The 24,578-nt window shown below is 64.6% G+C and overlaps 2 protein-coding genes and 1 non-coding gene across 6 annotated transcripts in view; 1 reads left to right on the top strand and 2 right to left on the bottom strand.

Annotated features, from left to right (window-relative positions):
• Window positions 1-2,775: 2,775 nt before the first annotated feature.
• On the top strand, window positions 2,776-10,149 carry NELFA (negative elongation factor complex member A). Of its 3 annotated transcripts, none has more exons than XM_040966411.1 (11): window positions 2,776-2,985; window positions 7,493-7,664; window positions 7,740-7,901; window positions 8,367-8,456; window positions 8,553-8,683; window positions 8,758-8,827; window positions 8,952-9,040; window positions 9,185-9,299; window positions 9,396-9,670; window positions 9,754-9,853; window positions 9,932-10,149. In XM_040966411.1, exons 1-11 carry the CDS (start codon window positions 2,776-2,778, stop codon window positions 10,114-10,116), a joined length of 1,599 nt encoding a protein of 532 aa, XP_040822345.1. In that variant the 3' UTR covers window positions 10,117-10,149. The 3 variants fall into 3 exon arrangements, with proteins under 3 accessions (XP_040822345.1, XP_040822344.1, XP_040822343.1); XM_040966410.1 differs by having other exon boundaries at window positions 8,949-9,040; window positions 9,185-9,294; window positions 9,391-9,670; XM_040966409.1 differs by having other exon boundaries at window positions 8,949-9,040.
• Window positions 10,150-10,503: 354 nt separating this feature from the next.
• The window catches only part of NSD2 (nuclear receptor binding SET domain protein 2), a 71,052-nt gene continuing 56,977 nt past the window's right edge, over window positions 10,504-24,578 (bottom strand). For both annotated transcript variants that reach the window (XM_040966401.1, XM_040966402.1), the window contains 13 exons: window positions 22,013-22,144; window positions 19,887-20,010; window positions 19,109-19,309; window positions 18,477-18,656; window positions 17,928-18,084; window positions 17,592-17,797; window positions 16,788-16,891; window positions 15,960-16,229; window positions 15,289-15,405; window positions 12,247-12,388; window positions 12,026-12,132; window positions 11,443-11,647; window positions 10,504-11,162 (listed from right to left, as the gene is read on the bottom strand). In XM_040966401.1, the coding sequence (XP_040822335.1) occupies window positions 10,903-11,162; window positions 11,443-11,647; window positions 12,026-12,132; window positions 12,247-12,388; window positions 15,289-15,405; window positions 15,960-16,229; window positions 16,788-16,891; window positions 17,592-17,797; window positions 17,928-18,084; window positions 18,477-18,656; window positions 19,109-19,309; window positions 19,887-20,010; window positions 22,013-22,144 (2,205 nt within the window). In that variant the 3' untranslated portion in view covers window positions 10,504-10,902. The remainder of the gene's footprint in view (window positions 11,163-11,442; window positions 11,648-12,025; window positions 12,133-12,246; window positions 12,389-15,288; window positions 15,406-15,959; window positions 16,230-16,787; window positions 16,892-17,591; window positions 17,798-17,927; window positions 18,085-18,476; window positions 18,657-19,108; window positions 19,310-19,886; window positions 20,011-22,012; window positions 22,145-24,578) is intronic.
• On the bottom strand, window positions 12,585-12,709 carry LOC121146917. Its single transcript, XR_005882291.1, has one exon.

Genomic DNA, 24,578 nt, shown 5'->3' with positions numbered 1-24,578 from the left:
AGGAGCCCTGAGTGGTCCTCAGATTCAGAAGAACAGTAAACCTCTTTCGGGACTAGGGAGAGGAGCTTTCTCTGGTCCTCACTTAGTTCCAGCTTTGGGTCCCCACCCTCTCTGCAATGACCATCAGGGTTGCTCCAGAGCCCCCCACCCCTAAACACACTCACACAAACTCACAAATTAGAATAGACAGGCAGAGGACAACAAGGAAAGTTTGGTCAGCGTGGACTCACACATACCTTACTAGGTAGGACACAGAGCAAGTACTCCTCACCAAGGTATGGAAGATCTCTCTGCACGCCCCTCCTATAACAGCTATGTGCCTCAATTGTGGAAATGTCAACGGAGTAGTCACAGGATGTGGTTAAGAACTTGCAATATTGGGGCCCGGCGCGGTGGCGCAAGTGGTTAAAGGTCCTCGCCTTGCACGCCCAGGATCCCATGTGGGGGCCGGTTCTAATCCCGGCAGCCTCACTTCCCTTCCAGCTCCCTGCCGGTGGCCTGGGAAAGCAGTTGAGGACGGCCCAAAGCTTGGGGAACCTGCACCCGCGCGGGAGACTCGGAAGAGGCTCCTGGCTTCGGATCGGCATAGTATGGCCCGTTGCGCTCACTTGGGGAGTGAATCATCGGACGGAAGATCTTCCTCTCTGTCTCTCCTCTCTGTATATCCGCCTTTCCAATAAAAAAATAATAAAAATAAATCTTTAAAAAAAAAAGAACTTGCAATATTTTTAACATATTTTTTACTCAATACTATGTCAATTAATACCATAACATTGTATATTGTTGCTGATGTTATGCTGGAGCTTTAATTGCTTGGGATTTTACTCTGTTGGCTCTATCTTCAGACCAGAGAAGGTCTCCCCAAGAAGCCGTTGAACTTATCTGGACAATAAGATGCTAGACTCTATGCTTGGTATATGCTTGCAATGAAGGAATCTCAACTGAAAAAAAAAAATAATGATAGGAAACTCCCTTCATTTCCTGGGGGCCACTTGTTAAAAGATGGGTTGGTTTGGAGAGAGGTCTTCCATCCTTAGCTATACTGCCCTCCTACCTCATGTCCAGGGGTGGGCCAGCCTGCAAGGGGGCAAGCAAAAGCAGACAGAATCAATTGTATTTATCTTTAAGATTTATGTGCATATTTATTTGAAAGGCAGTTACAGAGTGACAGCTGGCCATCTGCAGGCTCACTCCACCACGGCCATGCTAGGTCAGGGCTGAGCCCTGGAAAGCCAGAGGCCAGGAGGCCATCGTCTGGATGGCCCCCTCGTCTGGATGGCCCTGGTGCGTTTAGGGGAGCTGGGTCCCCTTGCCCGAGCCACCGACCTCAGCCATGCCCTGGAATACTTTCTTCAGAAGTGTCTGTCTCTCCTGCTGATGGTTCCTCCTCTCCTTGGGGGACAGGTGTCGGGTGTCATCCTGAACCCTGACCCTTGGTGGCCACCTCCACCCAGCAGCACAGCCGTGTTAAGGCTGACACCAGGGGCACAGGCTCCGCGAGATCCCAGCATCTGTTCCGCAGCGTCCATCATGGTCTCAATGCCAGGGCACAGGCTCCGTGGTCTCAATGCCAGGGCACAGGCTCCTGGAGCCCCCAGCATCTGTTCCGCAGCGTCCATCATGGTCTCAATGCCAGGGCACAGGCTCCGTGGTCTCAATGCCAGGGCACAGGCTCCTGGAGCCCCCAGCATCTGCTCCGCAGCGTCCATCATGGTCTCAATGCCAGGGCACAGGCTCCGTGGTCTCAATGCCAGGGCACAGGCTCCGTGGTCTCAATGCCAGGGCACAGGCTCCTGGAGCCCCCAGCATCCACTCTGCAGTGTCCATCATGGTCTCAGTTGACCACAGTCTAGGCAGGCAGTGAGTTTGGGGTCACCAGTCTGGAAGCCACACTCCCCTGCCTGGGCACTGGGTTGCAGACACGGTCGGCACTTTGGGCTCAGCTTCTGGGTTGGGCTTCTCTCTCTCTTTCTCCCCTTAGGACTGAATGTATCAATCTCTCCCTTTTACTTTATGTTATATGGCTAGTCTCTGTTCCTCACCTTCCAAATAAACTTAATGGCTTGTTCATGCCCTGTGGGTGTCTGTGCTTAAAATGCTTTTTAAGTAAAAGGCAAGAAGTTAACAAAACCTAGACCACAAGGCCAGATCTGGCCTATCAGGGCACTCCTCCCCACACAGGGGCCAGCGCTGTGGTGCAGAGGGCGAATCCTCCGTGTGCTGCACTGGGATGCCACTTGAGCGCCGGGTCGCAGGTTCGCATCCCGGCTGCTCCACTTCCACGCAGCTCCCTGCTTCTGGCCTGGGAGACCCGCAAGAAGCTCCTGGCTTCCACCCGGCTCAGCTCCGCCCCGGTGGCCGCCGGGACAGCGAGGCAGCCTTCCAATCAGAACTCTTGCCGCCCTCCTGACCCCGGGGCCCAGCAGGCCGCTGAGCAGAGCGGACACGCGGATGCGGCTGGCGCCCTGCCATGGCGGAGCAGGCCGGCCACGCAAGACCCTCCTGCGCCTCGCCAGACCACGGCTTTTGTCTATTTATCTCCCCGGGTTTTTGTTCGTTCGCCGCAGAATGCCGCAACCCCTACGGATGCCGTATTATTCCTCAAAGGCGCACTGAGCAGCCGCCCGCTGAACGTCATCTCCCGTCGCCGCCGTGCTGCCGTAGGGCGCCGCCATGCTGCCGTACGGACCCGCGCGGGCGGCGGGCGACGCCATGTCGGGGTCCTCGCCGGGGGCGCGCAGGTGTCCGCGTCATTTGCCGGCGCGCTCCCCCAAGATGGCGTCGATGCGGGAGAGCGACACGGGCCTGTGGCTGCACAACAAGCTGGGGGCCACGGACGAGCTGTGGGCGCCGCCCAGCATCGCGTCCCTGCTCACGACCGCCGTCATCGACAACATCCGCCTGTGCTTCCACGGCCTCTCGTCGGCCGTGAAGCTGAAGCTGCTGCTGGGGACCTTACACCTCCCGCGCCGCACCGTGGACGAGGTGAGGCGGGCGCCGGGCTCTCCCCTGGAGCCTGTGGGGGACGGGGGGACAGGGGACCGGGGGGACGGGCGGACGGGCCGGGGGCTGAGGGCACGGGGGGGGGACGGGCGGACGGGCCGGGGGCTGAGGGGACGGGGGTCCTGGGGGACAGGGGGCTGAGGGGACGGGGGTCCTGGGGGACAGGGGGCTGAGGGGACGGGGGGGGGGACGGGCGGACGGGCCGGGGGCTGAGGGGACGGGGGTCCTGGGGGACAGGGGGCTGAGGGGACGGGGGTCCTGGGGGACAGGGGGCTGAGGGGACGGGGGTCCTGGGGGAACGGGCCTGGGGGCTGAGAGGAACGGGGGTCCTGGGGAACGGGCCTGGTGGGACGGGGGTCCTGGGGGAACGGGCCTGGGGGAACGGGGGCCCCTTGGTCCTCGAGAAGCAGCGGACTCGCGTGCACTGGTCACTCCCAGGTGGCCACAGGGAGCTGGAAGTGGAGCAGCTGGGAGTTGATCCCGTGTCCATGTGGGATGCTGCTTAACACCAGCCACTTTGGAAAGTCTTCCACGTGTACTGAAAGATTAGTTGCGGAGAGAAAAAGGCGTTTGGGTGGTTTAAGCTCCACTGCGCTGCCAGGTCTCCAAGCCAGGAGCTCCTCCGGGTCTCCCACGGGTGCAGGGTCCCGAGGCCCCCGGCCTCCACTGCCTTCCCAGGCCACGGGCAGGGAGCTGGATGGGAAGTGGAGCGGCCGGGATGCCTCAGATTCAGATGGGGTTAACCCGCTGTGCCACAGCCACCGCGCAAGCCCACAGGCCCAGGAACTTTTTTTTTCTTAATAATAATTTACTTTATTTTGGATGATGTTTCTATAGTTGAGAAGGATGCATGGCCATGTGGACCACCAATTAGGGTGGGGAGGGTCGAGGAATAGGGAAGCGTGGATGAGACAGCTGCCTCCAATCTCCTTTTCTCCCTGTATCTGGGGAAGAGGAGAGCAGGGGAGAGGACCACTCCCAGCAGCCTAACCACGGCAGCACCCAGGGGTGGGGGACGGCCACTTACGGTCATCCCAGGGTCCCCAGTGTGGAGCCTGTTCTGAGGGCACTGCCCAAGCAGGTTCGGTAGTTCTGAGGTGTTGATTTTGTTGTTCCAAGCTTGGGGAAGTCCTCCCAAGGCCCACTGGCTGACACAGTCCACCTTAGGGTCTCTGCTGCCCCAGATACTTGCTGTCAAAACTTCACCGGGAGAGCTGTGCAGTTTGTCCTGCCCTCCGTGGTCCTGGACGTCCTCTGCAGGCCTCGATGAACTGGCTGTCATGTCCCGATGTGCTTCTGGGCGTGCCGTCCACCGCACAGGCTCCAGCACCCGAGCAGGCCCAGTTGTGACCCATGTACCCCACGGTCAGCGCACAGCTCCTGTGATTGTCACTGTGGTTGGCATTCTGAGTGCAGCGGTCCATTTGGGGTGAGGGGAGCCCAAAGCAGCTTGAGCAGAGGTGACCCCAGAGCTGACTGCTACGTGTGCCAGCCAGTGCGGGGTCCGGCCCGGTTACCCCCCACTTCAGTCTGCAGTCCCCCGGTCGGTTGTGTGTTCTGTACGTTAGTGTTAGGCCGCAGAGGCCTGCAGTTGCTGGCCCCGTGCCCACCGCACAGCTGGAGGCTGCTGCTGCCGCTGAAAGCACCAAGGGCACAGCAGGTTCTAGTCGTGTATGTGTGGCACTTGTGAAAGGTGGAGTTAGAGGAAGATCTCCCGCTTTGCCGCTCACCGTGACCAGAGCTAGAGCGAGCCAGGAGCCAGGAGCCCCGAGCCCCTTCCCAGTCTCTTCCTGGACACTTGGCCCGTCCTCTGCTGCTCTCCCAGGCACGTTGGCAGGGAGCGGACGTGGCGCCCATACTGGCAGCAGCTTTGCCCTCTGGCCGCTCCTCTCCGTGACCGTCCCTGGTGTCGGTGCCCGCTGGTGCCCTCCACACAGAGAGGGTGGCTTCTGACCACACAGGGAGGGTCTGTCGCCTCTTGGCCTGGCTAGAAAATGTTCCTGTCTCTCTGAAAGATTTCTCCAACTCCTGATCGTGAGTGCTTTTGACCTGCTGGCCGAGGGGTGCCTGCGGCAGCCGCAGCTGGCAGACAAGCTGCCATGGGGCCTCCTGCGGCGCTGCGGGCTGGCCGGCCGTGCGCCTGGCACCCATGCTGGCTCCGGGGCCAGCGCTTTTCCATAGCCGACCCGACTGTGGGTGGGCTGTTGGGAGGGATGGCTGGGAATGGCCGTGTGGCCTGGTGTCAGTTGTGTCTCCCTGGATGGGCGCGGGGCCACCTGGTGGCTCAGGGTGTGGTTTAGGTGCCAGCCAGGCACCGCGAGCTAGGACCGAGTCGCCCAGCCGCTGTCCTGGTGCCTGGTCCGTCCCCGCAGGGCTTTGCCCGGGCTCGCCCAGAGCCGACTTTGGGCTCATTCTCTGCCTGCTGCCTTGTACATGTGCCCAGCTTCTTGGCACAGATGTCACCTGGTTCCCAGCCCCTAACGGGTCTCCAACCGCGGCTCCAGCTGATAGCGTGTTTCCTGTGTCATGGCACGGTTCTTTCAATTTCTGTGGGAATTTCTTCACTGACCGTGTGATTTAGAAGTGCTTTTTTGTAAGATTTATTTTTATTGGAAAGTCAGATATACAGAGAGGAGGAGAGATGGGAAGATCTTCCATCCGATGATTCACTCCCCACGTGGCTGCAACAGCCAGAGCTGAGCTGATCCGAAGCCAGGAGCGTCTTCCGGGTCTGCCAAAGCTTTGGGCCGTCCTCCGCTACTTTCCCAGGCCACAGTCAGGGAGGGAGCTGGATGGGAAGTGGAGCAGCCAGGACACGAACCGGCACCAGCACATGCAGGGCGAGGACTTTAGCCACTAGGCTACTGCACCGGGCGCTAGAATTGCTTTTGGGGCTGGCATTGGGCACAGCAGGTTAAACCACTTGCAGAAACATTGGTACCCCCGCTTCCCATCGAGCTCCCTGGCAAAGGACGCCCAAAGCCTTGGGAGACTCCTGGGCCTGGCCCGGCCACTGGGGCCATTCTGGGAGTGACCCAGCAGGGGGAAGGTTCTCCCTCCTCCCCCTCCACCACTCACTGTCCGCGGCTGTGTGCGCTGACCCGAGGGTGCCCGCTTGGCTTTGTTGGACAGCACGCGTGGTCGCTGTGCTGCGGCCTCGTCTTGGGTGACACCAGGCCCTGGGTCTAGCTGCCACCGCCCACGGCCGCAGAGGCCAGGCCTGCGTGGGGCCAGGGCGCAGGGGCTGGGCACTCGGGCCAGCCTCGCCCTGGCAGGGCTGCTGTGGGACGGCTTTCCCTCAGCCTGTGCCACTGTTTCATGTGCAGCAGCAGTTTGGGGCTCTGTCCGCTAGTGCAGGGGCTGAGGGGAAGCCCTGCGGCGTGGGCTCCGCGGCGTGGGCTACAGCGGCGTGGGCTCCGTGGCATGGGCTCTGGGGCGTGGGCTCCCGTGGTGTGGGCTCCCGTGGCGTGGGCTTCCGTGGCGTGGGCTCCCGCGGCGTGGGCTCCCATGGCGTGGGCTGCAGCGGCGTGGGCTCCCGCGGCGTGGGCTCCCATGGCGTGGGCTGCAGCGGCGTGGGCTCCCGTGGCGTGGGCTGCATCGGCGTGGGCTCCAGCGGCGTGGGCTGCAGCGGCATGGTGTGGGCTCCCGTGGCACGGTGTGGGCTCCTGTGGCGTGGGCTGCAGCGGCGTGGTGTGGGCTCCCGTGGCGTGGGCTCCCGTGGCGTGGGCTACAGCGGCGTGGGCTCCGTGGCATGGGCTCTGGGGCGTGGGCTCCCGCGGCGTGGGCTCCCGTGGCGTGGGCTGCATCGGCGTGGGCTCCAGCGGCGTGGGCTGCAGCGGCATGGTGTGGGCTCCCGTGGCACGGTGTGGGCTCCCGTGGCGTGGGCTGCAGCGGCGTGGTGTGGGCTCCCGTGGCGTGGGCTCCCGTGGCGTGGGCTGCAGCGGCGTGGGCTGCAGCGGCGTGGTGTGGGCTCCCATGGCATGGGCTCCCGTGGCATGGGCTGCAGCGGCGTGGGCTCCCGTGGCGTGGGCTGCAGCGGCGTGGCGTGGGCTCCGGTGGCGTGGGCTGCAGCGGCGTGGTGTGGGCTCCCGTGGCGTGGGCTCCCGTGGCGTGGGCTCTCCCATGGCGTGGGCTCCCGCGGCGGGCCTGCCTCACCCCTCTGTTCGTGTGGAGCTTGTGGAGGGCAGGGCTGTTGCGTTGTGGAGTGTGGCCCTGTGTTGCGCCTGGCGAGCTGCTGTCGTGCCGAGGACGCCCGGAGCCCAGGCTGCTGCAGCTCGCCCCGCCTCGGTGACCAGGGCAGCCCCGGGGACACGGTCACGCTTCGCCTCGGGGTCCCCAGGCGTCCAGCCTGTGTCTGTGGAGCGTGAGCCGGTCACCGGGCACTGGCGGCAGCGACACCCGTGTCCACTCAGGGCGTGCCGGTGACCCGCCCCCACGAGCCCCGTGAGCCGGGTGTGGCGGGGTGGTCACGCGTGTCCTGTGCCCCCAGATGAAGGGCGTGCTCCTGGAGATCATCCAGCTGGCGGCGCTGGACACGGACCCCTGGGTGCTCATGGTTGCCGGCATCCTCAAGTCCTTCCCCGACACCGGCTCGCTCAACCTGGACCTGGAGGAGCAGAGCCCCAACGTGCAGGACATCCTGGGGGAGCTCCGAGAGAAGGGTAGGGGCAGCGGGCCGGGGGGCGCCTGTGCTCTGGGGGCGTCCTGTCCTCACGCCGCTGCCCCTGCCCCTGCAGTGAGCGAGTGCGAGGCGTCGGCCATGCTCCCGCTCGAGTGCCAGTACCTCAACAAGAACGCGCTGACCACGCTGGCCGGGCCGCTCACGCCCCCCGTGAAGCACTTCCAGCTGAAGCGCAAGCCCAAGAGTGCCACGCTGCGGGCCGAGCTGCTGCAGAAGTGTGAGTGCGGGAGGGCAGTGAGTGCGGGGCGGCAGTGAGTGCGGGGGGAGCAGTGAGTGGGGGGGGAGGGCAGTGAGTGCGTGAGGGCAGTGAGTGGGGGGGGAGGGCAGTGAGTGCGGGGGGGCAGTGAGTGCGGGAGGGCAGTGAGTGCGGGAGGGCAGTGAGTGGGGGGGGAGGGCAGTGAGTGCGTGAGGGCAGTGAGTGGGGGGGGAGGGCAGTGAGTGCGGGAGGGCAGTGAGTGCGGGGCGGCAGTGAGTGCGGGGGGAGCAGTGAGTGCGGGAGGGGAGGGCAGTGAGTGCGGGAGGGCAGTGAGTGGGGGGGGGAGGGCAGTGAGTGCGGGGGGGCAGTGAGTGCGGGGAGGGGAGGGCAGTGAGTGCGGGGGAGCCGGTGAGTGCGGCCCCGTCTGGCGGGCACCTCCACCCTGGCAGGGGCCACACACGCACACGCACACGCACCTCCCCGCAGCCACCGAGACGGCCCAGCAGCTGAAGCGGAGCGCGGGGGTGCCGTTCCACACCAAGGGCCGGGGGCTGCTGCGCAAAATGGACACCACGAGTAAGGGGGCGGCCGGGGGGAGGGGGTCTGGGCCTCCCTGTGCGCAGGTCGCAGGTCGGCGGGGGCCCCCCGTCGCTGACGCCCCCGCTCCCGCAGCGCCCCTCAAGGGCATCCCCAAACAGGCGCCCTTCCGCAGCCCGCCGGCGCCCAGCGTCTTCAGCCCCACCGGGAACCGCACCCCGATCCCGCCGTCCCGGACGCCCCTGAGGAAAGAGAGGGGCGTGAAGGTGGGCCCCCCGCCCCGGGACGCCCCCAGGGCCCAGGCCGGGCTTCCGGTGACCCCGCGCCTCTCTCCCTGCAGCTGTTGGACATTTCTGAGCTGGACATGGTGGGCGCTGGCCGAGAGGCGAAGCGGCGAAGGAAGACTCTGGGTGTGTAGTGGGCGCGGCCGAGGGGACCCCGCGTGTGCGGTGGGCGCGGCCGAGGGGACCCCGCGTGTGCGGTGGGCAGAGGCGGCGAGAGCCCCGGCCCACGGAGTGTCTTGCCGGGCAGCAGATGCAGAGGCGGCAGACAAGCCGGCCAAGGAGGAGACGGTCGTGGAGAACGCCACCCCGGACTACGCGGCCGGCCTGGTGTCCACTCAGGTGGGTGCTGCGGCTGAGGGTGCGCGGCGGGGTGACGGCCTCACCCACAGGGGGCGAGCCTGGGGGGCGGCAGCTCTGCCCGTGGGTGGCGTGGGAGGCCCTGCTGGCCGGGCGCCCAGGGAGACCGACACCTCTGTCTTCCAGAAACTGGGGTCCCTGAGCAGCAGCGAGGCTGCGTTGCCCTCCACCAGCTACCTGCCCTCCACCCCCAGCGTGGTGCCCGCATCTTCCTACGGGGCCAGCGCCGAGGCCCCTGCGGGTGAGCTGGGCCAGGCCACCCGGCCTTGGGACGGGGGACAGGGGACCCCTTGCCACCACCCGCCCCCTCCCTCACCTGGGGGCCCCTCTGTCGCAGCCCCGTCCTCCCGGGAAGCCAGTCTGCAGGCCGGCCCCCCGTCCGAGGAGCCCGGCACCCCGAGCCCCACGCTGGCGGCGCCCTTCAAACAGAGGGCCCCCCTGTACAACAGCGGCCTGAGCCCCAGCACCGCCACGCCGGCGCCGCCCCCCGCAGCCCCCTCGTCCCCGCTGACGCCCAGCACGCCCCCAGCCGCCGGCCCGCTGCCCACGGTGGCCATGGTGGCACAGCCACAGCCGCCTGCCCAGCAGCCCAAGAAGAAACTGTTGCTGACGGTAGGCGGGGGGCGGGCGGGCGCCGGGCGGGCGGCAGCAGCGGGGGTGGGGCGCCCTGGGCACCCACACTCTCCCTGCCACAGAATGAGCAGATGCTGGCCGCCCAGGAGATGTTCAAGACGGCCAACAAGGTCACGCGGCCCGAGAAGGCGCTCATCCTGCGCTTCATGGCGGGCTCCCGAGGTGGGTGCCGGGGCAGGGCGGGGGGCGGAGGGGCTCCCGGGCCAGGCCCCCACCCAGCGGCCCACCCCCCGTCTGCAGAGAACCCGTGCCAGGAGCAGGGCGACGTGGTCCAGATCAAGCTGAGCGAGCACACGGAGGACCTGCCCAAGGCCGACGGCCAGGGCACCACCACCATGCTGGTGGACACGGTGTTCGAGATGAACTACGCCACGGGCCAGTGGACGCGCTTCAAGAAGTACAAGCCCATGGGCCACGCGTCCTGAGGCGCCCGCGTGGAATAAAGGAAGCAGAAAAGCCTTTAAAATGTTTTAATACAAAAATACTCGTACACAGTTTTCCAAACACAAGTTCCCACTGTAAATGCTATTTCCCTAACTGGCAGTTCTCACATCTCGTTCAGTATATTGGCCCCAGTGTGAATTTCAAGTTTCGATGGCTGGACTGGGCGGAGCACCAGTGCTCGCGGGGTGGCTGTGGGCGTGGGGTCTGGGGAGACCCGGGGGATGGCCTCGCTTCCCCAGTGACTCACATGGCATCTAGTTAGTGTTATCTGCTGGTCAGTTTCCCCGCCTGGGAAATGGGCCCACTGCCCTGTGTCCCTCAGCAACACGGTGACCGCACGGGGCAGCCCCGGGGAGCCCAGGGAGCCAGGGGAGGGAGGAGCAGGGCAGCGGGCCGGCCTGTGGGGCACAGCTGCTCCCCCGGGAGCACCAGGGCGCGTCAGTGAACACGCATGGCAGTCGGCATGGCTGGTCAACGAGGTTTAGCCAAAATACACTGAGAGCGAAGGTCAGAAACGGGGCGGGAAAGCCGTCACCCGGGGCTCCTGCTGCAGGTGAGGGGCTCGTGCGGCCAGGCCCGGCTGGCAGCCGGGGGCACGGGGTTCACATTAGTACAGACACATTTCAGAGAAGCGCGGCCCCGGGGCTCCTCCCGGCACACACTACACTACGTGCGGCCAGCCTTCACACAGCAGCTCCCGTGCGGCTGAGCGGTGGGGGGGTCCTCGGCCGGCGCCCCCTCTCCCGACCGGGCAAGCCGCTGCTGCGCTACTTGCCTTCTGTGAGCCTCCGCCAGCTCCTCCTCCTCCTCCCCGCGGGCTTCCCTGGCTCCGAGAAGGGTTTCTCCGTGTGGGGGCCCCCCGGCGCCCCCAAGTCATGCTCGCAGCAGTAGGCCCGGCCGTCCTGGGCGGCGCTGAAGGCTGCGCTGTCCTGGTGCTCCTTGCAGAACGAGTTGGGGCACAGGTGGCAGAAGGTGGTGGAAGGCTTGCCGCACACGTCACAGTGGTGCCACGGGCACTCCCACTTCCCTGCAGGCGACAGTGGCACAGGAGCCTCAGAACAGACTGACAAACGCATATTCGAAAGCGACCCGGCCACCAGGCGAGCTCGGCCTGGCCCAGGGCATCCCTGACCCTAACCTGTGCCTGCCGGAGCTGGCTGCCCTGGCATCACCCGTGACCACTCAGAACCCTCTGCTACGGACAAGGCTGGCAGAGCTAGAGCCGGCCGCCATGCCCGGACCTGGGCCCCGCGGACAGAGGACCAGGAGCAGCTGCACAGGGCTCCAGCCCCGGCGCGGGCACCTACCAAAGGGCCTCTTGCCCAGTCCCAGGCAGGACAGGTGGTAGGCCTTGGTGCACTGCTTGCGGTCGCACAGCACCAGCTGGCCGCCGTCGCCGCAGCGGAAGCACTCGTCCTCCGACTGCCGCCGCCCCTCCCCGCGGGCCCGGCGCCGCCGGCTCTTCTTCTTGGTCTTCTTGCCTCTCTCCTCCGCAGACAGGGGCACGGATGTCTGCAAGAACGGGGTCGGCTCACTGGGGGGCAAGCAGGCCCGCCGTGCCCTGGGCTGCAGCGGGAGGGCCGCTGTGGGGAGCGCCCACGCCGGGCCCAGCGCCTGCCGTCTGCTGCTCGCTGTGGCTGCAGCTCCCGGCCTCTGCTCGGTCCAGTCCTGGCCGTGGCAGCCATCTGCAGAGTGACCCAGGGGACGGAAGCTGCTCCCTCCGCCTTGCAAGTAGAGACGTTGACAAAAGGCGCTCCCAGGGCCAGGCTCCACAGCATGGGAGGGCAGCGGCCTCAGGGCCCAGACGGGGTGGGGGTGCCTGAGGGTCAGGGAGGGCCCAGCGCCAAGCCGCCTCCCTCCCCGTGGCCGCCCCAAGCCGCCAGGCCTTACCTTGGGCCTGTCCCCGAGGAAGCCACTGCAGTTCGAGGCCCCGCAGCGACAGACCGTCTTTTCGTTGCCCAGACAGTCGAGGTTATAGTTGAAGGTCAGCTCTGTCCCTGCGGGGAGGGGGCACCACACTGGACGTGGCCCTTTGGACCAGGCCGCAGCCTCGCACTGCGCCTGCCCTCTAACCCGCAGCCTCCCACGGCGCCCGTCCCCAGGGGCTGCACCTGCAGGAATGTCGCATACAGCAAACAGGCCCACGCGGGTGTCACCGTTGACCGTCCACTTGAGGGTCTCACAGTTGGGCTGGCAGCTGTGGTTCATGAACCGTGAGTAGTTCCCCTTGGGGCCGGCATCAATGATACGGTCCTGCAAGAGAAGGGCAGCTGGCTCTCTCCCTTACTCCGCCTTTCAAACTTGGGGCACTCTGCTGCTACATCCCACGCAACGCAATGAAGACGTCTGCCACGGAGCCCACGGCGCACCTCCTGTCTTCCTGCGCCTCTGGAGGTCTGAACAGGTGAGTTTTGGGGACACACCCTGGCAGGCCCGCGAGGCACCTTTCTGTCGCACTGGGAACCGTGGCGTCCTGCATCCACTCGGACAGGACACCCCCAAACCAGTTCTGCTTCTCTTGCTCACGGAAGGCAGGTCGGGACCACAAGGAGAGGACCGAGCCCCGGTGAGCGCCAGCAGAGAAGGCCCTGCACTGCCCGTGTGACCCGGGGAGACCCACTCTGCCCTGGCCCACAGGAGCATGGGGCGGCCAAATGCCCACGGCCCAGGGCAGGCCTGGCTCTGCAGCTGCACACGGGGAGGTGGCAGTGCTAAGCACAGCACCTGGGTCCCCACCACGCATGCAGGAGCCCCGGGTCCAACCCAACTGCTGTGCCTGAAATGGCATCTTATTGCCAGTCTTTCTCTCTTTGCTTTTCAAATAAAAAATGTAAAATGTAAACATCTATAATCAAACAATTCCCCAAGAGCAGATCTACAGACAACGCAGTAAGTGGCCAGGATCAAATTTGCACACACTTGGAGAGTGACGGCGAAGGTGTGCTCAGACCCGGCAACAGCCCGGCCCGGGCACGCCCATGGGGGAACCAGCCCATCGGGGGGTGAAGCAGCAGACAGAATCTGTGTAACTCACTTTCTACTTCCCAGATAAGTCATAAAATGTTAAAAAAATATATTTTTTGAGAGAAAATCTTTCATCCACTAGTTCATTCATCAATTGGCTCCGATGGCCAGGGCTGGGCCAGGCCAAAGCTGTTTTTTCTGGGTCTCCCGTGCAAGTCAGGGCCCGAGCCCTTGGGCCGCCCTCTGCTGCTTTCCCAGGGAGCGGACGGGCGGTGCAGCAGCCGGAACTCGAATTGGTGCTCTCTGTCCTTCAGTGTGGATTTGCTGGACGTCGTCAGTTTAACTTTGGGGGGTCCTGTCGCACTGTCGTCCACTGCTGGTGAATCCAGTGGTGCTCCCGGGTTCCGGTTCCCACGTGCCCGCCAACACTGGCTCCTCCTGCTGTCCGGCCGTCACCTGTGCTGTGTGCCTCCCTGGGGCAAGGCCCGTGCGAGTCCTTTCGCATGGACAAGGCCTCATCTTCACTCCATCTGAAGGGCCTGGAGCAGTCTTCTAGCCACTGTCCACGCTTGGGGCCAGAAGTGTCCACGCGAGAGCAGGGCCCACTCTGGAGCTGCCCCTGCTGCCTCCTGGCCCCCGCAGGCAGACGAGGCGTGCTGGCACAGGATGCCAGCAATCTCCCGGGGGCCTGTCTACTGCTCCTTCCCTCTGCCGAGTTTCCCTGTGTCAGCGCTCACGCAAGGCCTGATGCGGGGACGCCCGAGGGCTCATGTGCCTGGGGTCCCCTTCCGGGCTCTGGGCCACACTGTCTTTAGGACTCGCCTGTACACATGCCAAGTTTGAAGAACAGCTGAGTCCCAGTCTAGGCAACGTGTATCCACGCATGACAGCATGAGACACCTGGGACTCGAAACCGGATGGCCCCGTGCCCACGTACCGGCCTCCGTAGGTCTGGCCCGGGAACGTCTGTTCCCAGTACTTCATTGTCAGCAAAGTTCTCCAAGCACAGCCCGGCACAGCAGCGACCCCGCTCTGGGCCCCACATGTCACGCGCGTCCACGCCGCTGCGCTTTCCCATGAAATCAGGAGGGTTTCTGCCAAGGAACCCCCTCCCCCACTCGGTTGTAGCCTACTGTTCCAACTGTGGGCCTGGAGGGACACCTGTGGGCCTTCGTCCACGGGAGCCAGGTCTGTTCACAGGAACGGTTCTGCTCCAGTCCCTGCTGAGACGCCCATGGGGTCCGCGTGGGGCCTCGCCCTCACCCATCATTCCCAGCCCACTTCCCGACTCAGTCTGCGGGCACTGCGGAGGATCTCCAGGCTGACGTGTGGAGGGATGGCGGCTGCAGGGCTGACTTTGTACCGGAGCAGGGCTGAGTGGTGGGCTGGCCACGTGCCACAGGTTAGGCCAATACCAGAATCCCATACAAGTGCCGGTTCAAGTCCCAGCTGCTCTGCATTTTAAAAAGGTTCATTTGAAAACTAGAGTTAGAGAAAGAGCTTTCATCCACTGGTTCACTCCCCAGATGGCCTCAACAGCCGGAGCTGAGCCGATCCGAAGCCAGGAGCCAGGAGCCTCTTCCGGGTCTCCCCCGCGGGTGCAGGTCCCAAGGCTTGGGGCCGTCCTCCCCTGCTTTCCCAGGCCACAGGCAGGGAGCTGGGTGGGAAGCGGAGCTGCCGGGACTTGAACTGGTGCCCAGATGGGATGCTAGTGCTGCAGGTGCAGTTCCACCCACTGTACCACAACCGCTGCCGAGTCATGGTCAGACTGGGCACACACTCCCATTTCTTCACAGGCTTGGTGAAAACAGTGGCTGCCAGACTTCCGCTCCCCGGCCTGCTGTCACAACGTTCATCATTTGTGGTTTGCAATGTTGCAGGCGGCGTCTGTGCTAAGGACCAGTGTGGGATGCAGACCGAAAGGCAGACCAACGGTCCATGCGCTGGGTCACCCCCGCGTGCCCGCAGCAGGCAGGGCGGGCCAGAACTTGCTTTAAGTCCCCCACAGGGACGAGGGTCACTGCCGAGCCCTCCCTGCACCTCCCAGGGTAGACACTGGAGCAAAGCTGGGTCAAGGTCGGGAGTCCAGCCACGGCTCGAGCCTCCCACAGCCAGCTTCCAGCGGTGCCGCACGCCTTTCCCTAACACACACACAGGGCACCACGTGCGCCGCCCGCGGGCGCCCGTACCTTGTCAATGGTGAGCATGTAGAAGTGTCTGATGTCATTCTCATGCGCGTGCTTGATCCTGGCCATGCACTCCTCCTCGTCGATGAGCTCGCCCACGTACTCGTTCACAAACTCTCCCTGCGAAGCAGAGGGGCCGTGAGGCTCTGGGCTCCCGTGGAAAGGGGTCCTCTGTCCCGGGGGGGGACAGCCCTGCCTCCCCTGGGACCACTCAGGATGAACGCACCTCGCCCTGTGGCAGAGAAACATGGCATGGAGTGTGCGCTTCCCAGCCACCTCGTGCCACCCGGCAGATCCCTCAGCCTTGGCTGGCACCTGGGCTGTGCCAACCTGGGTGCTCAAAGTGTCCGACTCCACCCCGTGGGAGGTGCTGAGTCCTCCATCCGCTTTTTGTCCCCGGACTGCACACAGGTGTTGTGGTCATGACCCTGAGCTGGCCGGAGCTGGGCAGTCCTGGCGGACCCCGAGCCCACCCACTGGGTGTGTCCAAGGGAAGCCGTCCCCTGTCACAGGACTGCAGCCAGCACCATCCCACACAGGCCTTCAGGGAGACCGCAAATGTTGAATGATGCTTTTCGTGTGACATTCAAACATTTAATTGTAATACTTCAGTTCTCTGACGTGTGCATGAGCAAGGAGCCAGGACCCCGCGGGGGCCGGGGGCCGACACGCACCTTGCGGATGTCCCTCTTGGCCACCAGGCCCCAGCCCTTGCCGTCCGTCTTAATGATCTTTGTCTCGGGGTACTGGCGCTTGGTAAAGCACTGGTTCTGGCAGCGCTCGCCTGCGGGGCACACCTGCGGGTGGCACTCAAACATCAGCATCCTGTTGAGGCACTCGGAGTCGGGGCCGCAGGGGCTCTCGTCCGTGGGCCTGCAGTTGCACTTGGGGATCTCGGAGATGTCGGCCGTGTAGATCTGCACCTTCCCGTAAGGCTTGTTCACCTGGCGGAGAGTGCCAGCGTCAGGCCCGTGCCCGTGCCCATGCCCACAGGGGCCTGGCCCGCCCAGCCCCACTGCGCCCCGAGGCCTCTGGGACACCCAGTACCAGCACCCGCTCATCCCTGGCCTCCGCACGGCAGGCGCACCAGTCCCTCATGCAGAGCCGAGAAATGTGAGGCCTGGGCACCCAACACCAGCTTCCCAGGCTGCGGCCTTGGTTCAAGCCCCCGCGGCCCCGCTTCCGATCCCGCTCAGCAAACGACACACTGGCATTCCCCCAGGGCCTCTCACCTCCATCCCTGGGCGGGAGGGAGGGCCAAACGGTTGCAGGACTGTCAGAACGTCCCCCACTGTTCATCTGGGGTCTGTGACAGACAGCCCAGGGCACCCCTCAGGGCATCCCTTAGCCTGGCCTGACTGAGGGACCTGCATGTCGCCCCTTCAGCAACCAGAGCTCCAGTCCCGGGCACCTGGCGGGCAGTCCTGCCGCAGGGCTGCGGGCCCGCACTGCACACATGCGTGGACACAGACGGGGCGCATGCGCACACCCCCCCACCTCACCTTGATGTGCTTGTAGGGCGGGGGCTTGCGTTCACTCTCGTGCGTCTCGCGCGCTTCCCTTTGCAGTCTCACTTCCCGGAAACGCGCTTCAGCTTCTTGCAGTGCTGGGGTCAACAGGCACAGGTCAGAGCGCCGCCCCGCGGACGGCCGTGCACAAACAGCGCCACCCCGAACGAGCTACAGCCAGAGCCTCAGCCGACCAGAGGGTCGGCCTGCCAGCAGCTGCGGGGTGCCCCAAGCCGACCGTTTCAGTCTGTAATCCCCAGCCCTGCAGAGCCCCGAAGCAAGCATCAGACGCGGTGCCGGGGACTCGCCGCCCGAGAGAAGCTGGCGGCGCCCCCTGCAGCAGGCAGGCCAGTGCTTGGCGCACCCTGGGGTCCGCCTCGGCTCCCCAGTCCACACACCCGGCGTGTTGGGCCACTTCCTACTTCTAGAAACCCTCAGATGCCCCCCAGCCTTTGACACTCCCCAGCAGGAACACCGCTCATCCAGGGTCACTCCATCTCTCTTCCTCACACTTGCCCTGCCCACCTGCCCATCCCAGTACCACAAGGCATCCAGTCTGTTGCCTGGACAGCATGAGCTCTAGGTTCACAGGAACCCTCCATGGCTGCATCTGACAGCCACGAATTTATCTCCCCACTGCCTTAACTGCAATTCCTGACACTGCCGCCTGGAACTACTGTGTCTTCACTGTGCTGGCCCAAGTCAAGGCCTCCCCCAGCTCAGACCCGCGGTCAGCTGAGCACCGCGTGCAGAAGCCAGCGAAGGCACCCGTGCCCAGCCCCATGGAGAGCTCCTTACCGTGTTTGAAGACTCTTCCGATCCCTCTGACCCCCTGGTAGCGGCTGCCCCGGTCCCCCTCCATGTACGGGAACACTCGTGCCTGATGCGTCCAGTAATAATCTTTAGACCCAAAGAAAAACACAGGGAATTCTCCAATCTCGTGCTTCATTTTCTGAATATTTGGGGGAACATTTTTGGGATGGCAAACTTCTGCCGGCCACCATCTATTATAAATATTAAAAACAGGATTCATAGATTCTTCAGACAGCGACAACAACTGCGACATGTAAGTACTGCAAAGTGAAAGGGGAGGTGTGACCGCGCACGGACAAAGGTGGGGTCTGCTTCTCACACCTGTAGTTGCCGAGCTTCACCCAGATGATGTCCTCGAAGTGCAGCTTCTTGCCGGCCCTGCAGTCACTGCAGAACCAGCTGCCGTCGGGCATGCCGATGCCCAGGCAGTCCGGATGGAAGGCGGCCGGGCACGACTCGCAGCACAGGAGGCTCCCGCCTGCCAAGGAGGGGGGCTGAGCGGTGGCAGCAAGCTGTCCCCAGCACAGAACCCCGCAGTGTCACCCCTAGAGCCCTACAGCACGGAGAGGGTGGCGGCATGGTACGGCTGATTTGTAAACACGGGGACAGGCGTTGTAACGTGCCACCATGGCTCGGGCGCCCCGGCTGTGGGGTGCCAGTCCCACCGCCAGGACCCATCTGGAGACAAGGCTGCAGCCCGGCCAGCCTTCCTGCCGCGGCCCTCTGCGGAACGAAGACCACTCCGCCCGTCTCTTTCTGATGCTTTGCCTTCCAATAAGGAGATAAAACAACTCCAGCCCGACACACAGCCCTCCTCGTGACACCGGCCCCGCGTGGGCCCCGGGGAGGGCAGCTGGGGCGGGGCCTCACCTTTGGAGCACACGAAGCACCAGCTCACGTTGACATGCGCGTGGTGCCTCTTGCCCTTGCGTGCCGTGAAGTGGGCCGTGCAGACGATGCTGTTGGATGCGATGACCGCGCACCCTGCCGCCAGGCAGGCGTCCCCGCTGTGGAAGGCCACGGGGCAGCGCACACAGCGCATCATTTTACCTGCCGGGAGAGGCATGTCCACACCGCGGCCGCTGAGCTCCAGCAGTCACGCCGACCGCGACGCTGAACGAGGGCAGAGGACGGACCAGGGCGGACCGGGCGGTCCCAAGGCCGACCAGCGCTCCTCAGCCGGACGGTGCTGGGGCTGGGTGGGTGGAGGTGGCAGGTGCCAGGAGCACGACCCCCAGACCCCCCACGGACACTGCCCGCTGTGCCGGAGGACCCACCAGCCCGCAGACGCCCCATCCTACAGTGCGGACAGCACACTTGGTCTAACTCGGTCCTCACGTAAACAGCCATTGAAGTGGACACAGTCCATCAGGCTCAGGGGGTGTTCCTCCCTTAAAACCAGCCAACCTTCAGGTTCGATGTAGTGTGAAAAAAGGGACTGGGGCGCGTCTGTCGAACACCCCAACTCAACTCTCCTGCCAGGCCAGGGAAGGGGGCGGTACCTTTCCAGGGCCGGGGGCTGGCGGGGTTGGAGGCGTGGCAGCTCACACAGCTGTGCAGCGGGCAGCGGAAGCCCCGGCTCTCAAACACCGTCAGCGGGTACTTCCTCACACACGCTTCGTGGTAGAACTTTCCGCACTGCGTCACCACGCAGCGCTTCACCTCCAGCTTGCTCTCCTTACACACGAAACACGAGTGGATCCCTGACAGACAGGTGGGGGAGACGCGAGGTCAGGCACGAGGCTGCCAGGCCCACGTGACCGACACGCCCCCACCCAGGCCCAGCCGTGGGAGAGCTCGCTGTAGTCGCCCCGGCTCCCGCTGACACTGCGCCCCCACAGCCCACGCTGCCCGGGGCAGGACTCGGTGCAGGTCAGCAGTGCTGCCGTTCCAGGCCTTTACACACTCACGCGGGTCCCAGGCCCTTGGCTGACCTGACCCAGGAGACCCTAGAGGCCTGGCCACTGGACAACTGTGCGCCCCACGAAGCCCGGTGAGTGTGGCAGCACCCTAGAGGCCCGACTCCCCACCCTCTCTCAGCTCAAAGTTCTGAGTCTTCACAAAGACCCTCCCACGTCAGGGGACCCCAGTGCGAGCAACCTGATGGCCCGGAACTGCCAGGCTCTGATCCTTGTCTCCGGCTGCCCCGCAGTAGAGGGGCAGGACCCCTGTGTGCCTGCTTTAGGGTCACACGCTGCACGTGGGACAGTCCCTGGCACAGTCCCTGGCACAGCAGCATCAGTGCGGGGAGCCCGGCCGGCCAGAAGCATGCGCACTCACCTGAGGTGCACTCACGGCAGGTGAACCTCCCCTCGGGCCGCCCAGAGAGGCCGAGGCAGGCCAGGTGGAATGCTCCACAGCAGGGGCCTTCACACAGCAGCAGGCTGCCCGTCTTCTCACACAGCTGCAGACAGAGGGGCGTTGTGAGCCCCGCAGAAGCACCACCACTTACCCTGGCTGTTAGTGTCCCGCATGGCATGAGGCAGTGGGACACACAGGGCACAGGACGGGGCAGTGGGACACACAGGGGCACAGGACGGGGCAGTAGGACAGAGGGGCACAGGACGGGGCAGTGGGACAGAGGGGCATGGGTCGGGGCAGTGGGACACACAGGGGCACAGGACAGGGCAGTGGGACACACAGGGGCACAGGACAGGGCAGTGGGACAGAGGGGCACGGGACGGGGCAGTGGGACACACAGGGGCATGGCATAGGGCAGTGGGACACACAGGGGCACAGGTCGGGGCAGTGGGACAGAGGGGCACAGGACGGGGCAGTGGGACACACAGGGGCACAGGACGGGGCAGTGGGACACACAGGGGCACAGGACGGGGCAGTGGGACAGAGGGGCACAGGACGGGGCAGTGGGACACACAGGGGCACGGGTAGGGGCAGTGGGACACACAGGGGCACGGGTCGGGGCAGTGGGACACACAGGGGCACGGGTCGGGGCAGTGGGACACACAGGGGCACAGGTCGGGGCAGTGGGACAGAGGGGCACGGGACGGGGCAGTGGGACACACAGGGGCACGGGACGGGGCAGTGGGACACACAGGGGCACGGGACGGGGCAGTGGGACACACAGGGGCACAGGACAGGGCAGTGGGACACACAGGGGCACAGGACAGGGCAGTGGGACAGAGGGGCACGGGACGGGGCAGTGGGACAGAGGGGCACAGGTCGGGGCAGTGGGACAGAGGGGCACAGGACGGGGCAGTGGGACAGAGGGGCATAGGACGGGGCAGTGGGACATACAGGGGCACAGGACGGGGCAGTGGGACACACAGGGGCACAGGACAGGGCAGTGGGACACACAGGGGCACAGGACAGGGCAGTGGGACAGAGGGGCACGGGACGGGGCAGTGGGACACACAGCGGCATGGCATAGGGCAGTGGGACACACAGGGGCACAGGTCGGGGCAGTGGGACAGAGGGGCACAGGACGGGGCAGTAGGACAGAGGGGCACAGGACGGGGCAGTGGGACACACAGGGGCACAGGACGGGGCAGTGGGACAGAGGGGCACAGGACGGGGCAGTGGGACAGAGGGGCACAGGACGGGGCAGTGGGACACACAGGGGCACAGGACGGGGCAGTGGGACAGAGGGGCACAGGACGGGGCAGTGGGACAGAGGGGCATAGGACGGGGCAGTGGGACACACAGGGGCACAGGACGGGGCAGTGGGACACACAGGGGCACGGGTTGGGGCAGTGGGACACACAGGGGCACAGGACGGGGCAGTGGGACAGAGGGGCATAGGATGGGGCAGTGGGACATACAGGGGCACAGGACGGGGCAGTGGGACACACAGGGGCACAGGACGGGGCAGTGGGACACACAGGGGCACGGGTCGGGGCAGTGGGACACACAGGGGCACAGGACGGGGCAGTGGGACACACAGGGGCACGGGTCGGGGCAGTGGGACACACAGGGGCATGGGACGGGGCAGTGGGACACACAGGGGCACGGGTCGGGGCAGTGGGACACACAGGGGCATGGCATGGGGCAGTGGGACACACAGGGGCACGGGTCGGGGCACACAGGAAGATGGGCCTGTGGGGCCTCAGTGTGTTTCCCATTAGTCTGAACAAGCAGCACACAGCAGCTTCCCGTCAGAAATGACTGTTGTAGCAGGGCTGTGGCTGGGCACAGGACTGGCGAGCACCCGTCCCACCTCAACAGCCCCACTGGGAAACTCCAACTCCACCTGGGAGTTAGGGGTGGGCCGCGGCTGAGCCACAGGGCCCTAGCTCAGGTCATCGCGTCAGCCCACAGCACAGAGCTGCGGTCGGCCCAAGGAACCCTCAACGTCCACTCAGCAGTGCCCCCAAGGCCAGCGCTCCGTGCGCACTCTGCGGGCTGGCTGCTGCGTGCAGAGCCGGGGACGGGGTGCAGCACAGCCTCACCTGACACACGTGTTCCTTCTTGGCGGTCACTCCACGCTCTGACCTTTTCGACGAGATCGACGCCTCTGTCTGGGTCTCATCCGCGCTCTCGTAGGGCGACTCCGGGGGCTCGTCTCCTGGGCCGTCCGACACCTGGAGGCGAAGGAGGTGGGCACAGCTCAGGACTCATGGACAATGACAGGCAGGCGCGGCCTCCAGACCCGGCCCCCACCCACACCTCAGTGCCACGGGGGTGCCCAGCGGCACATCCGCCGCCAGCCCGGCTGGGAGACGATGGTCGGCTGCGCGTGTGGGAGCCTGCAGGTGGATGTCTGCCTCTGGTATCCAGTGTCCGCAGGGACAAGCACACTCCTTACAGAGGGAACATGCCTCGTTCGGCGGGGCAGGGACGGCTCTGGAGCCAGGCCTTCCTTCCGCAGCGCCCAGAGCCGGCTAGCCTAAGACACACGTGCTAACGCCCAAGCCCTTGTGAAAGGCACCAGGGCTTCGTGAGGCGGCCAGGAGTGGACAGCGGGCTCTTCAGGAGGGCGTCCTACGCTAGCGTGCTGACCGCCTGACGCCTGCAGCCTCCTGTCGTGTCCCTGTGTCCCCCCAACGTCGCAGCTCACTCACTCCTCCCCGTCAGGAGAGCCAGGCGAGCCTGCCCACCATGCTGGTGCCACACCCGACCAAATGCTCGGCAGCAGCGGTGACATCGGTGCACCGCGTGGCCCTCGCCCAGACCTCCCCCCGCAACAGCAGCACACGTTCACCATGTGGGGCACGTGGAAACTTGTAGCTGCTTTGGGTGTTGGCAGACGGTGCGTCTTACGTGAACGCCCGACACGGGCCTAGGCCCAAGCACCTGGTACCTCCTGGTCATGGCCGGCTGGTGCCCGGCAGCTCAAAGCCGAGCCTTGGCACAGGGCCACAGTAAAACACAAAATCAAACCACCACTACACGCCACCAGGCCTCCGGCCCTATCGATGCGCTGCTCGCAGTTAGCTGACTGAACTAGTGAGAAGGGTGGCGGGAGAACAAGCAAAAAGCCAGCAGTGTCTGCCGACCTCAACTCGGCATCCGGCGGGCCGCCTCGCAGGGCGACGTGGGTGCTGGCTGGCGGGCGGCTGCAGGGGGCACGGGACCTCACCGGACATGGCTAACGGGGACACGGAGCCCACGGCAGCCTATGACCCGAGCTCCTCCACCTCATCCGGGAACATGAACATAAATAAATTACAGAGTCACATTCTGGGTCTGTCCCGTGACCAACTCCCCTCTCTGTTTGTCAGCAGCCCCCCGAAAGGCTCCGATTTCAAACGCCAACCAGAGCTCGCTCGGCAGACGGGGTGACGGGCTGCAGGGGCACTGAGCCCTGAGGGAGGCTGGAGGAAGCCCAGGGCCTGGCCGCTGCAGGCCCCCTCGTCCCTCCCTCGTCCGGCTGCCGGAGGACCTGCCGGCCAGGAGGCGCCTTCCACACAGGCCCCTCTGCCTGGCTGGGACATTCCACAGTGAAAACAAACAAACAAACAAACAAACAACAAAAAAAACCCCACAAAAGTTTGATGGAGAGAAAGACAGAAACACAAACCAGGCCTGGGTCCGAGGGAGGAACAGCACCTTTTATTTCAGATTTACAGAAAAGTGAGCACGTTTCCGCTTGGAGACATCTCCTAAGTTAACAGTCTGTTTCGAGGAAATCGACACCGGTACATATTTCGAATGGAAATAGAACTTTGGCAACACACAGGAGCCTCGGTTCCTGGCTGGGGTCCACGGTCCAACACAGACCTTACAATAGCACAGTCCATGGCACAGGTCTCGAGGCACCGCACGCCCAGGGACCACGGGGACCCCAGCTGGCCAGCCGGGAGGGCCCCGTGGCACCCGCTCAGCAGCTCCCCAGGACGAGCAGGTGCGCCCTGCCCTCCAGCTGCAGCTCTGCCTTCGCGCGCACAGGGACGCCCCGTGGGGAAGGGCACAGCCTGTCGAGGTCACTGCGTCCTTTCCGCTCGGGATGCGACATACCCGAGTGGGCTGTTTGCCTCCCCCAGGGGCAGGAACGCAGGCCTTTTCCCACACGTCCCCAACCATCTAGTGCAAGTCAGCTCCTCCCTCAGGGACTCAAGGCGGCAGCCGCCCCACCCGTGACCGCGGGCCGCCCTGCTGGTCCGACAGCTCTGTGTACATGGACAAGACAAACCCCTCACAGCAGAACACTACAGCAGTTTGAAATACAGTCACAGACCTTGAACAATGTTTCTATAAACCAACATCATTTCGCGTTGAGGTTATGTTTTTGCAAAGGAACAGTGACAAGCAGCAGGCATTTCACAGCGCTCGGCAGACCAACTCGTCTCGGGCCTTCCAGGTGAGCGTCACAGTGCGGTCCCAGAGAGGAACTTAAACAACTTGCAAATAACTAATCCATCTAACTTCATAGTAAGTCTTATTAAAATGGCCAGAACCCTCCTGGCTGCCCCTGCACACTGAGGAAGGGGGTGAGCCATGGGGTCCCCAGGACGTAGCCGGGCCAGTCTGCTCCGTGTGGCCACGCAGCTGCTGCCCCCGGCTCAGAGCCTGCCC

The sequence above is a fragment of the Ochotona curzoniae genome, unplaced genomic scaffold (assembly GCF_017591425.1).
Source record: "Ochotona curzoniae isolate NIBS_2020 unplaced genomic scaffold, NIBS_Ocur_1.0 scaffold_4505, whole genome shotgun sequence".
Taxonomy (NCBI): Eukaryota; Metazoa; Chordata; class Mammalia; order Lagomorpha; family Ochotonidae; genus Ochotona; species Ochotona curzoniae.
This window is presented reverse-complemented; position numbering and strand designations above follow the sequence as displayed.

What these genes read in the sequence shown, in the direction of transcription:
- NELFA (XM_040966410.1), top strand. Translation starts at nt 2,776, where the DNA reads ATGGCGTCGATGCGGGAGAGCGACACGGGCCTGTGGCTGCACAACAAG. An exon ending in GGGGGAGCTCCGAGAGAAGG is followed by an intron (nt 7,665 to 7,739) that starts GTAGGGGCAGCG and finishes CTGCCCCTGCAG; the next exon opens with TGAGCGAGTGCGAGGCGTCG. An exon ending in GCGCAAAATGGACACCACGA is followed by an intron (nt 8,457 to 8,552) that starts GTAAGGGGGCGG and finishes CCGCTCCCGCAG; the next exon opens with CGCCCCTCAAGGGCATCCCC.